We start from the raw sequence: 12,500 nt of genomic DNA on the forward strand, positions 1-12,500 counted from the left end.
AATTCAGATCATATTTTAGGATCTATTTATCAAAAACAATCCAGATTCTGTCTAAAACATGTCAGGGTTTCCTGCTGCATTACTCACTTTAACTGCTGAAATTCAATCCGATAATTCAGGTTTTTGCGGAAAAAAAATTTTTTCCATTCTTCTTCATGCTTTCTGGGATCTTCATCTTTTTCTTTTTTTTTTCAAATCCTGCCGGTTCTTATTATATTTTTTCTTGTTTTTTGTTTGTTAGGTGTTTAACATTTCTTCTTTACCTATTTTATTTTGTTTGGTGTTTAACATGTTTTTTGTTTTGTTTGTTTGTTTGTTTTGTTTTGTTTTATTCTACTATTTAATTTTTTACCCCTTTATTTTCTCTTGCTTTTTGTTTGTTTGGAATTTTTGAACCAAAAATTTAGATTTTAGCTTTTTTTTTTTATTCCTTTTCACTTTATCAGATGAATAATGTATATTTTATATGTTTAATGTTTAATGTGTGATCACTTCAGTAAGTAATAATCCAGGTTTTTGAATAAAAGTTCAAGGCATCCTAATCGGTCACAGAATGTTTTTAATGAATGAACAGTTTCTGGAATTTGTTTAAGAAATCATTTCCGGATCTATTCATAAACAGAAATCCTTTAACACACTCGTGTTCTACATGTCTTAACCTGGTCACTGATACAGTTAATTCATCACCGATTTTTAGGATAAAAAAATCTAAAGCACACATTACAACTTATGTTTACAACGTACTTACTTTTTTTTTTGCAATTTATACAATTTGAACCCAACATTATTGCATAAATAAAGGAACATCAGGTCTGAAAATTTTGATAATAATTTATATTTATCATGTTAATATTAGGCATTTTGAATATAACATGAAGCTGAAAGCATTACTCTTTGCTTTTCCTCCTAAACTAAGCCCCTGAATTTGTATTAAAACAAATAATAAAATGTAAAACTAAAAATATAGACTGATAAAATTGTTAGAACATTTACATTTACAGCATTTGGCAGAAACCATTAATCCAGAGCGACATTTATACACCTGAGGAATTGCGGGTTGAGGGCCTTGCTCAGGGGCCCAGGAGTGGAAGTTTGGTGGCTCTGGGATTGGAACTCATAGTTCTATGAAAAAAGCTATGGGTAAAAAACTTTCAGACCTCGTTGTGGTCTCAAGGTGTTTGGATTGATTTTAAAACCTAATCAGTTCATCAGCTGCTAACAACTTACACATATAACAGCTGTATAAATAGAAACCCTACCAGCATTTAACAACTCGCTCTGGGGATTTCGTTGTAATGAGAATATCAGATGCACACACAAATATCCAATTGAATAAATATTTTTATTAATCCATTTAATATTCAAAAATAATTATGGACACTTGAACAAGTAATATTAATGTTGAATAATTTAAAATTATATATATATTTTTAATTATCATTATAATTGCCCCCCCACCCCCCATGCACATGCACACACACACACACACACACACACACACATGCACATACACACGCACACACACACACACACACACACACACACACACACACACATGCACACACACATGCGCACACACACACATGCACACACACACATGCACACACATGCACGCAGATGCACACACACACTGTTTGCATAAGATGTTGTTTTATAATCCAACCTTAGGCCCGGTATACTGCGCTCTTCATCACTGTACCTCCTCTATCTTATCTGGGATACGAAACACTACGGAAAGCATCTTGTTCAACTGCGGTGTTTGCACGCGACAAAGGTACAGCTTTAAAAATGACACACACATATCTAAGCTTATATTCATGAGCAGGATATGACAAGAAAAAGGAAATATTCATAATTAGAGACAAATGAAATTGACTCCAGCGTCTCCTTTTTTCCCCTTCTGTCCAGCTGTGGAAGTTGTAGAACAAGCTGATTATTTATACAGCTGTGGAGAAACAGAGAAACTTTACCAGCTCCTGTTACAGTATAAGGACAGGTAGGTGATATCTTAGTATTTTTCTAAAATAGGAATGAAATTTCAGTTCAACAACAATTTTAGTTGAATGTCTTTTGTGTAGCGATTTTAACAATGGACATTTTCTCCTAGCAGATTTGCAGAATTATAAAAAATTGTTTTTTTTTATAAAAAAAAAAACAAAAAAGTGTGAAATAGAAATTTATATTTGTACATGGGGGTCCCAAGCTCCCAGGTCAGAGGAGAGTAGCAGGTCATTTACCACTTTAACCAGTGCTGTCTCTGTGCCGTGATGAGGCCTAAATCCTGACTGGGGCATTTCATGTTATTCATATGGAGGTCTGAGCATCACTGCTGTGCTATGACCTTTTCTAGTACCTTGGAGATAAAGAGTAGCTTTAATGCAAATGGGAATAAAAGTTCAGTTCAATTTCATTTTAATTGTGTAGCGATTTCTACAGTGATCATTGTCTTAAAGCAGATTTGCAAAGTTATAAAAATTCTGAATAAAAACGACAATTTTTTTTATAATAGACATTTATATTTATACCCAGTGAGCAAGACTTAGGTGACTGTGGCAAGGAAAAACTCGATTTAAACTTGTTGTCACTCTCTTGCTTCATTTTCTCTATTTGTTGATGTTGGCTTTTACACTGTTTCATGGTACATCTAATGTTTTAGAAGTTTTTTAAGCTGTTTCAAGATCCTAGCTTTTACAGTCAGACGAATCCTGAAGGATGTGAAGAAACTCGGAAACAAACAGCTGATCTTTATTTGGGTTTAATCGGAATCGTTCTATTGATGAATGATGTACGATTAGGAGGATTATTATGCTGAAGGATTACTATTGAACAGGAAATTAAAAGTTTATTGGTCACATACACATGTAGTGTACGACATGCAGTGAAATGTTTTTTTTATGGCTTTCTGTGTTATAAAAGAATCAAATAGAGTCGTGTCAATAAGGGCCGGGTTAAATAAAGTCAAAAAAAAAAAGATAAAAGAGGTCAAATAAAATAAGGTACAGTGTAATTCGTTGTGCAAAATAGAGGGAATGGAAAATAAAAGAAAGTGAACTGACCAGTAGAAGATAAATAGACAAAATATATTTATCTGATGATCTGTTATGATTGGATGTGATTGGATTATTTTGAACACAGCCACACCCCCAATTATAAAACTTTTTTTTGTTTGTTTACGCAGGTAGTTTATAGTAACGTTTTTGTTTTTCCCCTAAAATGTTTCTAATTTCACACTGAAGTTGGAAAAAGTTAATTTACTTCTAGATTCATCTTGGTTTAATTTTTTTTTTAATACAAAATCTGGCCATTTTAACATCTTGGCATTTTTTTTCTTCAGACAGTGTATGTATGTGATGCCAGACAGTCAGAGGAGTGTTTTCTTTCAGGCGACGTCCTTTAGTACCCTCAGAGCTGGCAGCAAATAAATGCAGCATAAATAAGAGGAGGTATTTTAGTGGTTTCTGGAACTTGCTCAGGTTACTAATATAACCCAATAGACAGACTAGAGATCTAGATTTAATCTCTAATCAGTTCCAGACCTGGGAAAGTTTAAGGATATGGATATACTCTTGTCAAAGCTCAAAACATTTTGATTCATGTAATGCTGACCGATTAGTGAAATTAATAAAAAATTAAAAAAGAAAAATGTAAAATTGGATTAGTAAAATCCCTCCAAAAAAGTTAAGCATTGTAAAAATATGAATTTATTAAGACCTTCAAAAAATAAGAAAAAAATAAAATGAAAAGAGGAAAGAAAAGAAAAGAAAGAAAAGGGCAAATAAAAAGAAATGGAAAAGGAAAATGAAAACGAGAAAGTAAAATGAAATGGGAGAAAAAGAAAAAATTGGAATGGGGTAAAAAGATAGGAAAAAGAAAAGGACTGGACTGGATTCTTAACCCCAGGGCACAAAATGGGGTCGTGAGATCTCACAAAATCCCTCTAAAGGCACCACCTCCATGTGATGGAAGAGAGGCTAATTAGTCAATTTAAAGGCCAGAGTTTTTTCTTTTATTTTTTTTTTTCGCACAGTGAAGTACGTTGAATGTTCAGGTGGCAGTGAACCAAATTCGCTGAGAAGAGATGAAAGGTAGCGAAAAAAGTAAATGGCAGCGGAAAAAAAAAGTCTCCACTTCAACATCAATGCTTTTCTGCAAATCAACCTCCTATGTGAAAAAGTAACCAAGAGCACTTAGGTTCTGAAGCAGGAAAAGGATCCAAAACACACCAGCAAGTTCACCTCTGAGTGAAGTGAAATGAATAAATTAATTAAGGTTTTTTTAGTGGCCTCGTCAAAGTCCGGGCATAAATCCCGACTGAGATGCTGTGGCATGACATTAAACAGTCCGTACATGCTCGAATAACCATCCAATGTGTCTGAATTACAATTCTGCAATATAGTGTGGGCCAAAACTCCTCCACAGTGATATTTAAGACTCATTGCATTTACATTTACATTTACATTTACATGGCCAGTTATCACAAACGCTTTGAGTTGTTCCCACCAAAGGTGTACAACGGGTTATTAGGTTTAGGGGCAGTTATTTTTCACACAGGGTGTAAAAAATATTTTGTATTTCTTTGTTATCTTTGTCTGGTATTCAAATTTGATGGTGATCTGATTCATATAATTGAGGCAAATATACAAAAATCTAAAAAAATCAGCACTGTATATTACACAAACCTGTTCTATATTCAAAATACAGTCTTATACAGTAGCTTCTGCCACTAATCTCTGTTTGGGAAAAGTCTATTTTCATTTTGCAGAGAGTTGAAAAAGACATTTCTCTGCATCTTTATTTACTGTGTATGGTTGTGTATGTGACAAATAAAATGTGATTTATTGGAAATGGGAATCTTTTTTTTTCAAGCATTCATGACACTCAATTCAATGCAGTCTAACTGGGTGATGGTCATTCCCCATTATTACCTTTAACCCAGAAATCATGTGACTCGAATGCTTGAAATCGACTGATCAACCGGTGCCACCATTTCGGGGTAAGAGGTAGGCACACATGGACTCTGTTCTGGCACCGGGGTGGTGGAATGAACTTCCCCTAGATGTCTGAACACCATCTTCAAAAGACGAGTGAAGACCTTCCTCTTCCTGAAACACTTAAACTAGCCCATAATTTCACTGTTTGCTTTATGCGTATATTAAAAAAGCCCTGAACAGAGTTTTAGGTTGATGGTATCCAGAGTCTGTAACCTAGTGAACCTGTGTTAATTTATGCCAAATGTAAACGTGTTCAGTGTGTGCTATGGGAAAACCCTTTCAAAGTCCTAATATACTGATATGTTTTGTTTGCTCCTGTCTGTCGTTAGCGACGATGCAGAATTTCTGTGGAGGCTCGCTCGAGCGTCACGTGACCTCTCGTTGTTGCCGCACATCACGGCTGACCAGAAGAAAAAACTCACCTACGAGGCATTCGACTATGCCAAAAAAGCACTGGAGAAAAATGAAGCCTGCTTTGCTGCACACAAAGTACTATGCCTGCTTCAGTGTTAGCTTTTTTAATTATTCTTGCTTTTCATGGGGAAAAAAAAAAACAAACAAAAAAACTCCTTTTTCTTCTTTTTTTTAAGTGGTATGCTGTCTGCTTAAGTGATTTAGGAGAATACGAAGGGGTCAAAGTTAAAATCGGAAATTCCCTCATCATTAGGAAGCATTTAGAGGTAAGGTGTCCATGCTCTGAAACTTAGAAAAGAAGTAAAACTACTCTTCTGCCATATCACTATAGCGCTATTGATTTTCATGTAGGGTGCCAATATTTCTGGGTTTTTCTGTATGCATAATTCAAAGCATGTAAAAATTAGGAATGTGTGTTTTCTATACACAGAGGGCAGTTGAGCTAAATCCAAAAGATGCCACTTCTTTCCATATTCTGGGATATTGGTAAGTTCATGGCTGCTGCTAGATGAAGAATCATCGCTTGATGGATACGGTGGAAGAGAACATGGCTGATATCAGGTTGGATTTGTTTGTTTCTTCCTCAGGTGTTTTGCCTTTGCTGAATTGCCATGGTACCAGCGCAAAGTCGCCGCGGTTCTATTCGCATCGCCACCAACTGCGACTTATGAAGAGGTAAAATTCTAAGCAGACCTACTTCCTGTCTTTTTTAATCTGTGCTTTTAACAACCTGGAATTAAAATAGACTTCTTAAATGGATTGTAGTCTGGGCTTTGATTAAACTGTGCTAACACACAACTATGCTAAGTTCTAGGTTTTAAACCACTCCAGTGTAGCTTCGGGTCTCTGTCCTGTTGGAAGGTGAACTTCTGCCCCTTTCTCAAGTCTCTTACAGACCAGACCAGGGTTTGTGCATGGATTGCTTTGTATGTTGTCAATTTCCAAGTTTCTGCTGATGAAACTAATATCTATAATCAGAATCAGAATCAGGTTTATTGGCCAAGTGTGTTGACACACACAAGGAATTTGGTTCCAGCAGTTTGTGACTCTCAAAAGTACAGACAGAAATAACACTATATACAGTGCACAATGTACACAATGCAGACGATGAAATACAATATAGACAGAATGAGTATAAAATATGAATATAGAATGAATAAAATATGAGTATAGAATATGAACGATCAGTTATATACATAAAGTGTGGGAGTGCAAATAACAATATTGTGCAATATTATGCTTTTCGTGCAGTATACAGCAGTAGTAGTGTGTAATATACAGATGATTTGATGACTGACAGTCCTGATACTTATATCAGTACTTATAGATATAAATATAAATATATACTTATAGATATAAAGCAGTGAATATAATTATGGTGAGTTGTTGATCAGTGTGGTTGCCTGGGGAAAGAAACTGTTCCTGTGTCTGGCAGTTTTAGTAAACAAAGTTCTGTAGCGTGTGCCAGAAGGGTTACCACCACCATGCGTCAGAGTGATGAGTAATGTTGGGTTTCTGCAGATTGTTGCAAGGGTAAAAACGTATGTTTTGGTCTCATCATGCCAGTTTCCACCACACAATGTTTACCGGGTTTCCACAATGCCTTTTTTGGCAACTCCAAACTGGATTTCATATGGCTCACCTCTCCTCCATTAAACCCAGGTTTGTAAAGTGTCCAGGCTGTTGGTTGTCCTTGTGAACAACTTCTCTCTGTTCTGTGGAGTTCTTCAGCCCCTTCACAGTCTGCCCTGGCCTCATGGTTGCCATTCTGACTAATTGAGACTTCAACTAATTGGACCATAGCAGTGAAAAGTGGGGGTGAAGAATTATTACCCCAGGCTTCAGCATTATGGGTTATAATTTTGTATAGATTCATGACATTATCCCAATGAAGCCCATTTTGGTTCCAGGTTCGAACAATAGAAAATTTAAAGTATAACTTCTGCAAGACAGCGTACCTCTGTTCTGAGCATACGTTTTTTTTATTAATAGGCCTTGGCGTTTTTTCTGAGAGCTGAAGAAGGTACAGTACCAACACCTTTCAGTTGTTTCAAGAGTAATCCTAGATATTTAACCCACAGCATAATAATGATAGTAGCTAAAGACAAAAAAATAAATATATTTTTTTCCCTTTCTCAAATATATTTAGTGGACCCAAACTTCTATAGCAAGAATCTTCTGATGCTTGGGAAGACATACAGCATGCTGAAGGACCAGGGGAAAGCTCTTCTTTGGCTTAACAAAGCACGGGACTATCCTGCCATTACAGAAGAGGATAAACAGGTTGGAAAACTCATTCGAGTAAAATAGACATATCACAGTGCTGCTGAATTCTTGAATCTGATTGGTCAGAACGTATTGATTTGTTTTCTATTACAGCAGCACTGACAGTGCTGATTAATACTAATGTGGTCATTTTGATTTTGCCGTTTCTATAGTAACAGCTCATTCACATGTAGTAATCAAATATGTGATATCAGTTGATGTGGTAGAGTTTAGTGTTAGGAGACAGTTATTTAATGTTTATGTAAGGAGCCTCCAGTGCGGGGAAGTCGTGGCCTAATGTTTAGAGAGTTTGACTCCTAACCCTAAGGTTGTGGGTTCGAGTCTCGGGCTGGCCACGACTGAGGTGCCCTTGAGCAAGGCACCGAACCCCCCAACTGCTCCCTGGGCACCGCAGCATAAATGGCTGCCCACTGCTCCGGGTGTGTGTTCACGGTGTGTGTGTGTTCACTGCTGTGTGTGTGCACATTGGATGGGTTAAATGCAGTGAACAAATTCTGAGTATGGGTCACCGTACTTAGCTGTATGTCACGTCACTGTCACTTTCATGACCGAGGAGTTTACACTATGTGGTTTCTCTGTAAGGTTGTTTGATTGTTATTTGTTAAGAAATTAAATGGTTATATCCACTATAACACAGCAAATGATAACATATTACCTTCACAACCTTAAACGTTAATCATAAATAAATAAAAATTGTCATCAGTGGCAAATCTCTGTGGTATAAGGGGAATAAAATTCTTCATGATGTGCTGTTAAGGGAAATAATTCACTTCAGGAAGCTTTCTGTTGTTGATTATTCTCCTACAAGAGTACACCTAACATGTTTTATTGTATATTCAAACACATTCCCATTTTTCCCCCTTCTAATATTCTTTATTTACTATTTTGGTTCCCAACAGGTTCACAAAGAAGCACTCGATCTCCTCAAGCAGCTAAACGGCTGAAAGGATCCATCAACACCACAATTAGCGCCTTAGATTATTTCATTTGCAATGACCTTAACAGGGAACAAGTAACATTTTATTGTAGACATAATAATAATAAAGTGTCAGTAATTTAAATAAATCTGTCTGTAATGTGATCAAGTTTCTCTGCCTGAACTACTGCCTTTTGAAAAACAAGGATTTTTTTTTTCTTAAACATTTTAGTTCTCTTTTCTTCCTTTCTATGGAGCAAAATGCTTTGGTTTAAAATGCTCATATCCACATTTATATTCAGCACAAGTCGATTAAATTAAATATGAGTACTTTTAGATAGAATATCCATGGGGCCTTTTCCATCTTATACAATATATGGAAATGGTTTGAGGACACCTGAACATCACACCTGTATGTGGATCTTCCCGGAAACATTTACATTTAATTTACAGCATTTATCGGATGCCCTTATCCAGAGCAACGCACCTTTAACTCATTTACAACTGAGCAAATAAGGGGTTAAGGGCCTTGCTCAGGGGCCCAGTAGTGGCGGCTTCGGACTCGCAATCTTCTGGAAACATTTGCAACAATGTAATGTTACAGCATATAAAGCCATTCTATACATTTGTGTTTTTTAATTTCCCTTTACTGGGACAAAGAGGCTCAAACATATTTCAGCATGCCAATGCCCCAGTGCACAAAGCTCCATGAAAACACGTTGTGTCAAAGTTAGAGTGGATGAACTTGAGAGTCCTGATTCTGACTCAACGCACACTGAACACTTTGGATGAACTGGAACACAGACTGAACACAACCTGCTCTCAAGCAATGTGGCAGAAAGCACCAGAGACAAATTTTTGGTTACTCACACACACACACTCACGGTGGATTCAGAAAATATTCAGACCCTCTTCTCTTTTTGTCAATTTTGTTATGTTGCAGCCTGATCGTGGGCTTAGTGGTTAACACGTTCGCCTCACACCTCCAGGGTTGGGGGTTCGATGCCCACCTCCGCCTTGTGTGTGTGGAGTTTGCATGTTCTCCCCGTGCCTCGGGGGTTTCCTCCGGGTACTCCGGTTTCCTCCCCCGGTCCAAAGACATGCATGGTAGGTTGATTGGCATCTCTGGAAAATTGTCCGTAGTGTGTGATTGCATGAGAGAATGAGTGTGTGTGTGTGTGCCCTGCGATGGGTTGGCACTCCGTCCAGGGTGTATCCTGCCTTGATGCCCAATGACGCCTGAGATAGGCACAGGCTCCCCGTGACCCGAGGTAGTTTGGTAGAAAATGAGTGAGTGAATGCAGTCTAACACTACTATTCTTCAAATTCCTTTTCCCCCCATTTACACTCTACCTCATAATGACAAAGCAGAAAAAGCTGAACTATTACATGTACATAAGTTTTCATTAAAGCACCCCTGGCAGCAACTTCAGCCTGGAGTCTTTTCTCGTATGACTCAGCAAGCTTTGCGTACCTGGATTGGGGGAATTTCTGCCATTCTTCTTTGCAAATCCCCTCAAGCTCAGTCAGGTAGGATGGAGGCCGTCGATGGCAGCCATTTTCAGGTCTCTCCAGAGATGTTCACTAGGGTTCAAGTCAGGGCTCTGGCTGGGGCACACTAGGACATCCACAGAGTCGTCACTAAGGCACTCGTGTTATCTTGGCTGGGTGTTATTGTTGTCATGTTGGAAGGTAAACCTTTGGCCCAGTTTGAGGTCCTGAGCAAAGCAGAACAGGTTTTTATTGAAGATATCTCTGTACTTTGCTCCATTCAGCTTTCCCTCAACTCTGACCAGTCTCTTAGTCCCTGCTGCTGCCACCACCATGCTTCACTGTTTGAATGGTATTGGGCAGGTGATGAGCAGGGCCTGGTTTCCTCCAGACATAACATTTAGAATTGAGGCCAAACAGTTAAATTTTGGTTTCATCAGACCAGAGAATCTTCCCCAGATATGTAAATTGCACTGTCTCAAAACTGTCTCAGAGCTCTGCAGGCAGTTCCGCAGTGATCTCATGGCTTGGTTTTTGCGCCGATATTCATTGTCAACTGAGGTTTTCTATAGAGAGGTGTGTGCCTTTCCAAATCATGTCAAACCAATTTAATTTACCATTACATTACGGTATTTTTCTTTTTAATACATTTAAAAAAATTTTAGAATTCAGTTTTTACTTTGTCATTATGGGGTGTAAATTAATGAGAAAAAAAAAAAAAAAAAAAAAAGACACGGACGGCAGCATAACAAAATTAAAGACGTGAAGGGGGTCTGAATACTTTCCAAATCCACTATATGGTACCATAGTGGCTAAGGTGTTGGATTGCAAAGGAAGGTTGCAAGCTAAAATTCCAGGTCCACCGCCACTGTCTGGGCCCCTGAGCAAGGCCCTTAACCCTTAATAAGTAGCTCTGGATAAATGTGTCTGCCTGCCTGCCTGGATAAATGCTGTAAATGTGAAAAACACAATACACTGCACAAACTTTAAAAAGAAACTTTTTAAAATCTATGCTCTCGCTTAAATAGAAAATGTCTTTATTTCTAATGCACAAATAATCACATACTGGCATTTCAGTTGTTTTTTTTTTTTTTTAAATGAGGGTACAATGGATTTTTTCCTGTTTTGTAAATGGCAACATCTCATCCTCATTTAACAAACTTGAACAAGTTAAAAAGTGACGTCGGTTAGTTACATGGTTTTTAGTTTCAAGCTTCGTACTCCACAGTCGAAAATGTTCAGTGTTCGCTATTGTAGCTGTTTTTCACGATCTGCGTGTTCGCGTCGTCGATGAAAAAATAAAAAAAAAAAAATACGGGTGAGGAATAAATGAAAGGAAACAGAGGTAAGATGAGTAGAGCTGTGAAAGCCTGGCATAGAGGCTTAACACACACACACACACACACACACACACACACACACACACACACACACACACAGAGGTGTCAAAAACTAGATGTCAAAGACAAACCCACGGGCTGTTGGCCATCGAGAGCAAGTGCATGGTGGTCTGTTAAGGGTCGATTTGCAGAAAGGAAAACTCCATCCTGAAATGTGTTGTTTTGGGCTGTGGTGCGTTTATTATTATTCCTGTGAGACATATGAGGTTTGTCTTCCTCGCCGAAGTCACAAGGGGACAATGCTGGGCATTTTAACAAGGGGGGAAAAAAAAACCTGTTGCATGCGATAACTCCGATATTGCTTCTTAAAACTAAATAACAGGATCTTCCAGGTCACCAATTTCCAGCATCCTCATATTCACGAGATGCAGAAGTAGTGCAAATCTTGGCACAAAGGCTGGAATCTGCTGGGTGGTGATCTATAAGATGACGATGGCTTTGTGGTGTCTAGCATCTAGCATGGAAGCTGTTTAAATGGAGTATACAGACGAGTAAGAGAGCGGATTAAAGACAGGATTGAAGAAAAGGATTAAAGCGCCGCTCCATTGCTCTCTTTAGCTACAGATGAAGCGACGGATAAATCCCACCAGAGCTGCTCAAACACTGATGAAAGAGACTCGAACTGGGATTTCTTTACAAAATAAATCTTGGATGCAGCTATAAAATGAGGTGCATGATACAGATTAATAGGCGAATCATTCAGGGTGGAGTTTTCATTTCATATTTCAAATCCTCACAGCTCAGGACACAGTGATTTTGTTGCCACAGTGAACTTGTGGTCAGTCCCCACAAGCATGTCGATGAACACGAAGGATCCTGACGTACGTCCGAATCCGATTCTCTAATCTAACGATCTGATGAATCTGCAATCCATTGTTTCTGCTTCAGATAAAAAAAAAAAAATCTGGTCATTTAAAACTTGATTCCTAAAAGCCGAGTGAACGACGGTAGACGTTTCAAGCAGCAGAGTTTTCGCTCAGCCTTCTAGCTTCTCTAATTATG

At 37.9% G+C, this 12,500-nt stretch overlaps 2 protein-coding genes across 4 annotated transcripts in view; one reads left to right on the top strand and one right to left on the bottom strand.

Moving 5' to 3' along the window:
• Positions 1–8,756, top strand: part of rmdn1 (regulator of microtubule dynamics 1) — a 10,120-nt gene extending 1,364 nt beyond the window's left edge. The window contains exons 2-10 of the mRNA XM_060869605.1: positions 1,669–1,774; positions 1,909–1,996; positions 5,321–5,480; positions 5,582–5,671; positions 5,836–5,891; positions 5,993–6,080; positions 7,398–7,428; positions 7,555–7,688; positions 8,591–8,756. Of these exons, the coding sequence (XP_060725588.1) occupies positions 1,669–1,774; positions 1,909–1,996; positions 5,321–5,480; positions 5,582–5,671; positions 5,836–5,891; positions 5,993–6,080; positions 7,398–7,428; positions 7,555–7,688; positions 8,591–8,635 (798 nt within the window). The 3' untranslated portion in view covers positions 8,636–8,756. The remainder of the gene's footprint in view (positions 1–1,668; positions 1,775–1,908; positions 1,997–5,320; positions 5,481–5,581; positions 5,672–5,835; positions 5,892–5,992; positions 6,081–7,397; positions 7,429–7,554; positions 7,689–8,590) is intronic.
• Positions 8,757–11,112: 2,356 nt separating this feature from the next.
• The window catches only part of LOC132845553 (NEDD4-like E3 ubiquitin-protein ligase WWP1), a 49,719-nt gene continuing 48,331 nt past the window's right edge, over positions 11,113–12,500 (bottom strand). For all 3 annotated transcript variants that reach the window (XM_060869604.1, XM_060869601.1, XM_060869603.1), the window contains exon 25: positions 11,113–12,500. This exon is cut by the window's right edge and continues 992 nt beyond it. The gene's annotated coding sequence lies outside the window, so the exon portion shown is untranslated.

The sequence above is a fragment of the Tachysurus vachellii genome, chromosome 5 (assembly GCF_030014155.1).
Source record: "Tachysurus vachellii isolate PV-2020 chromosome 5, HZAU_Pvac_v1, whole genome shotgun sequence".
In the NCBI taxonomy this organism is placed as follows: Eukaryota; Metazoa; Chordata; class Actinopteri; order Siluriformes; family Bagridae; genus Tachysurus; species Tachysurus vachellii.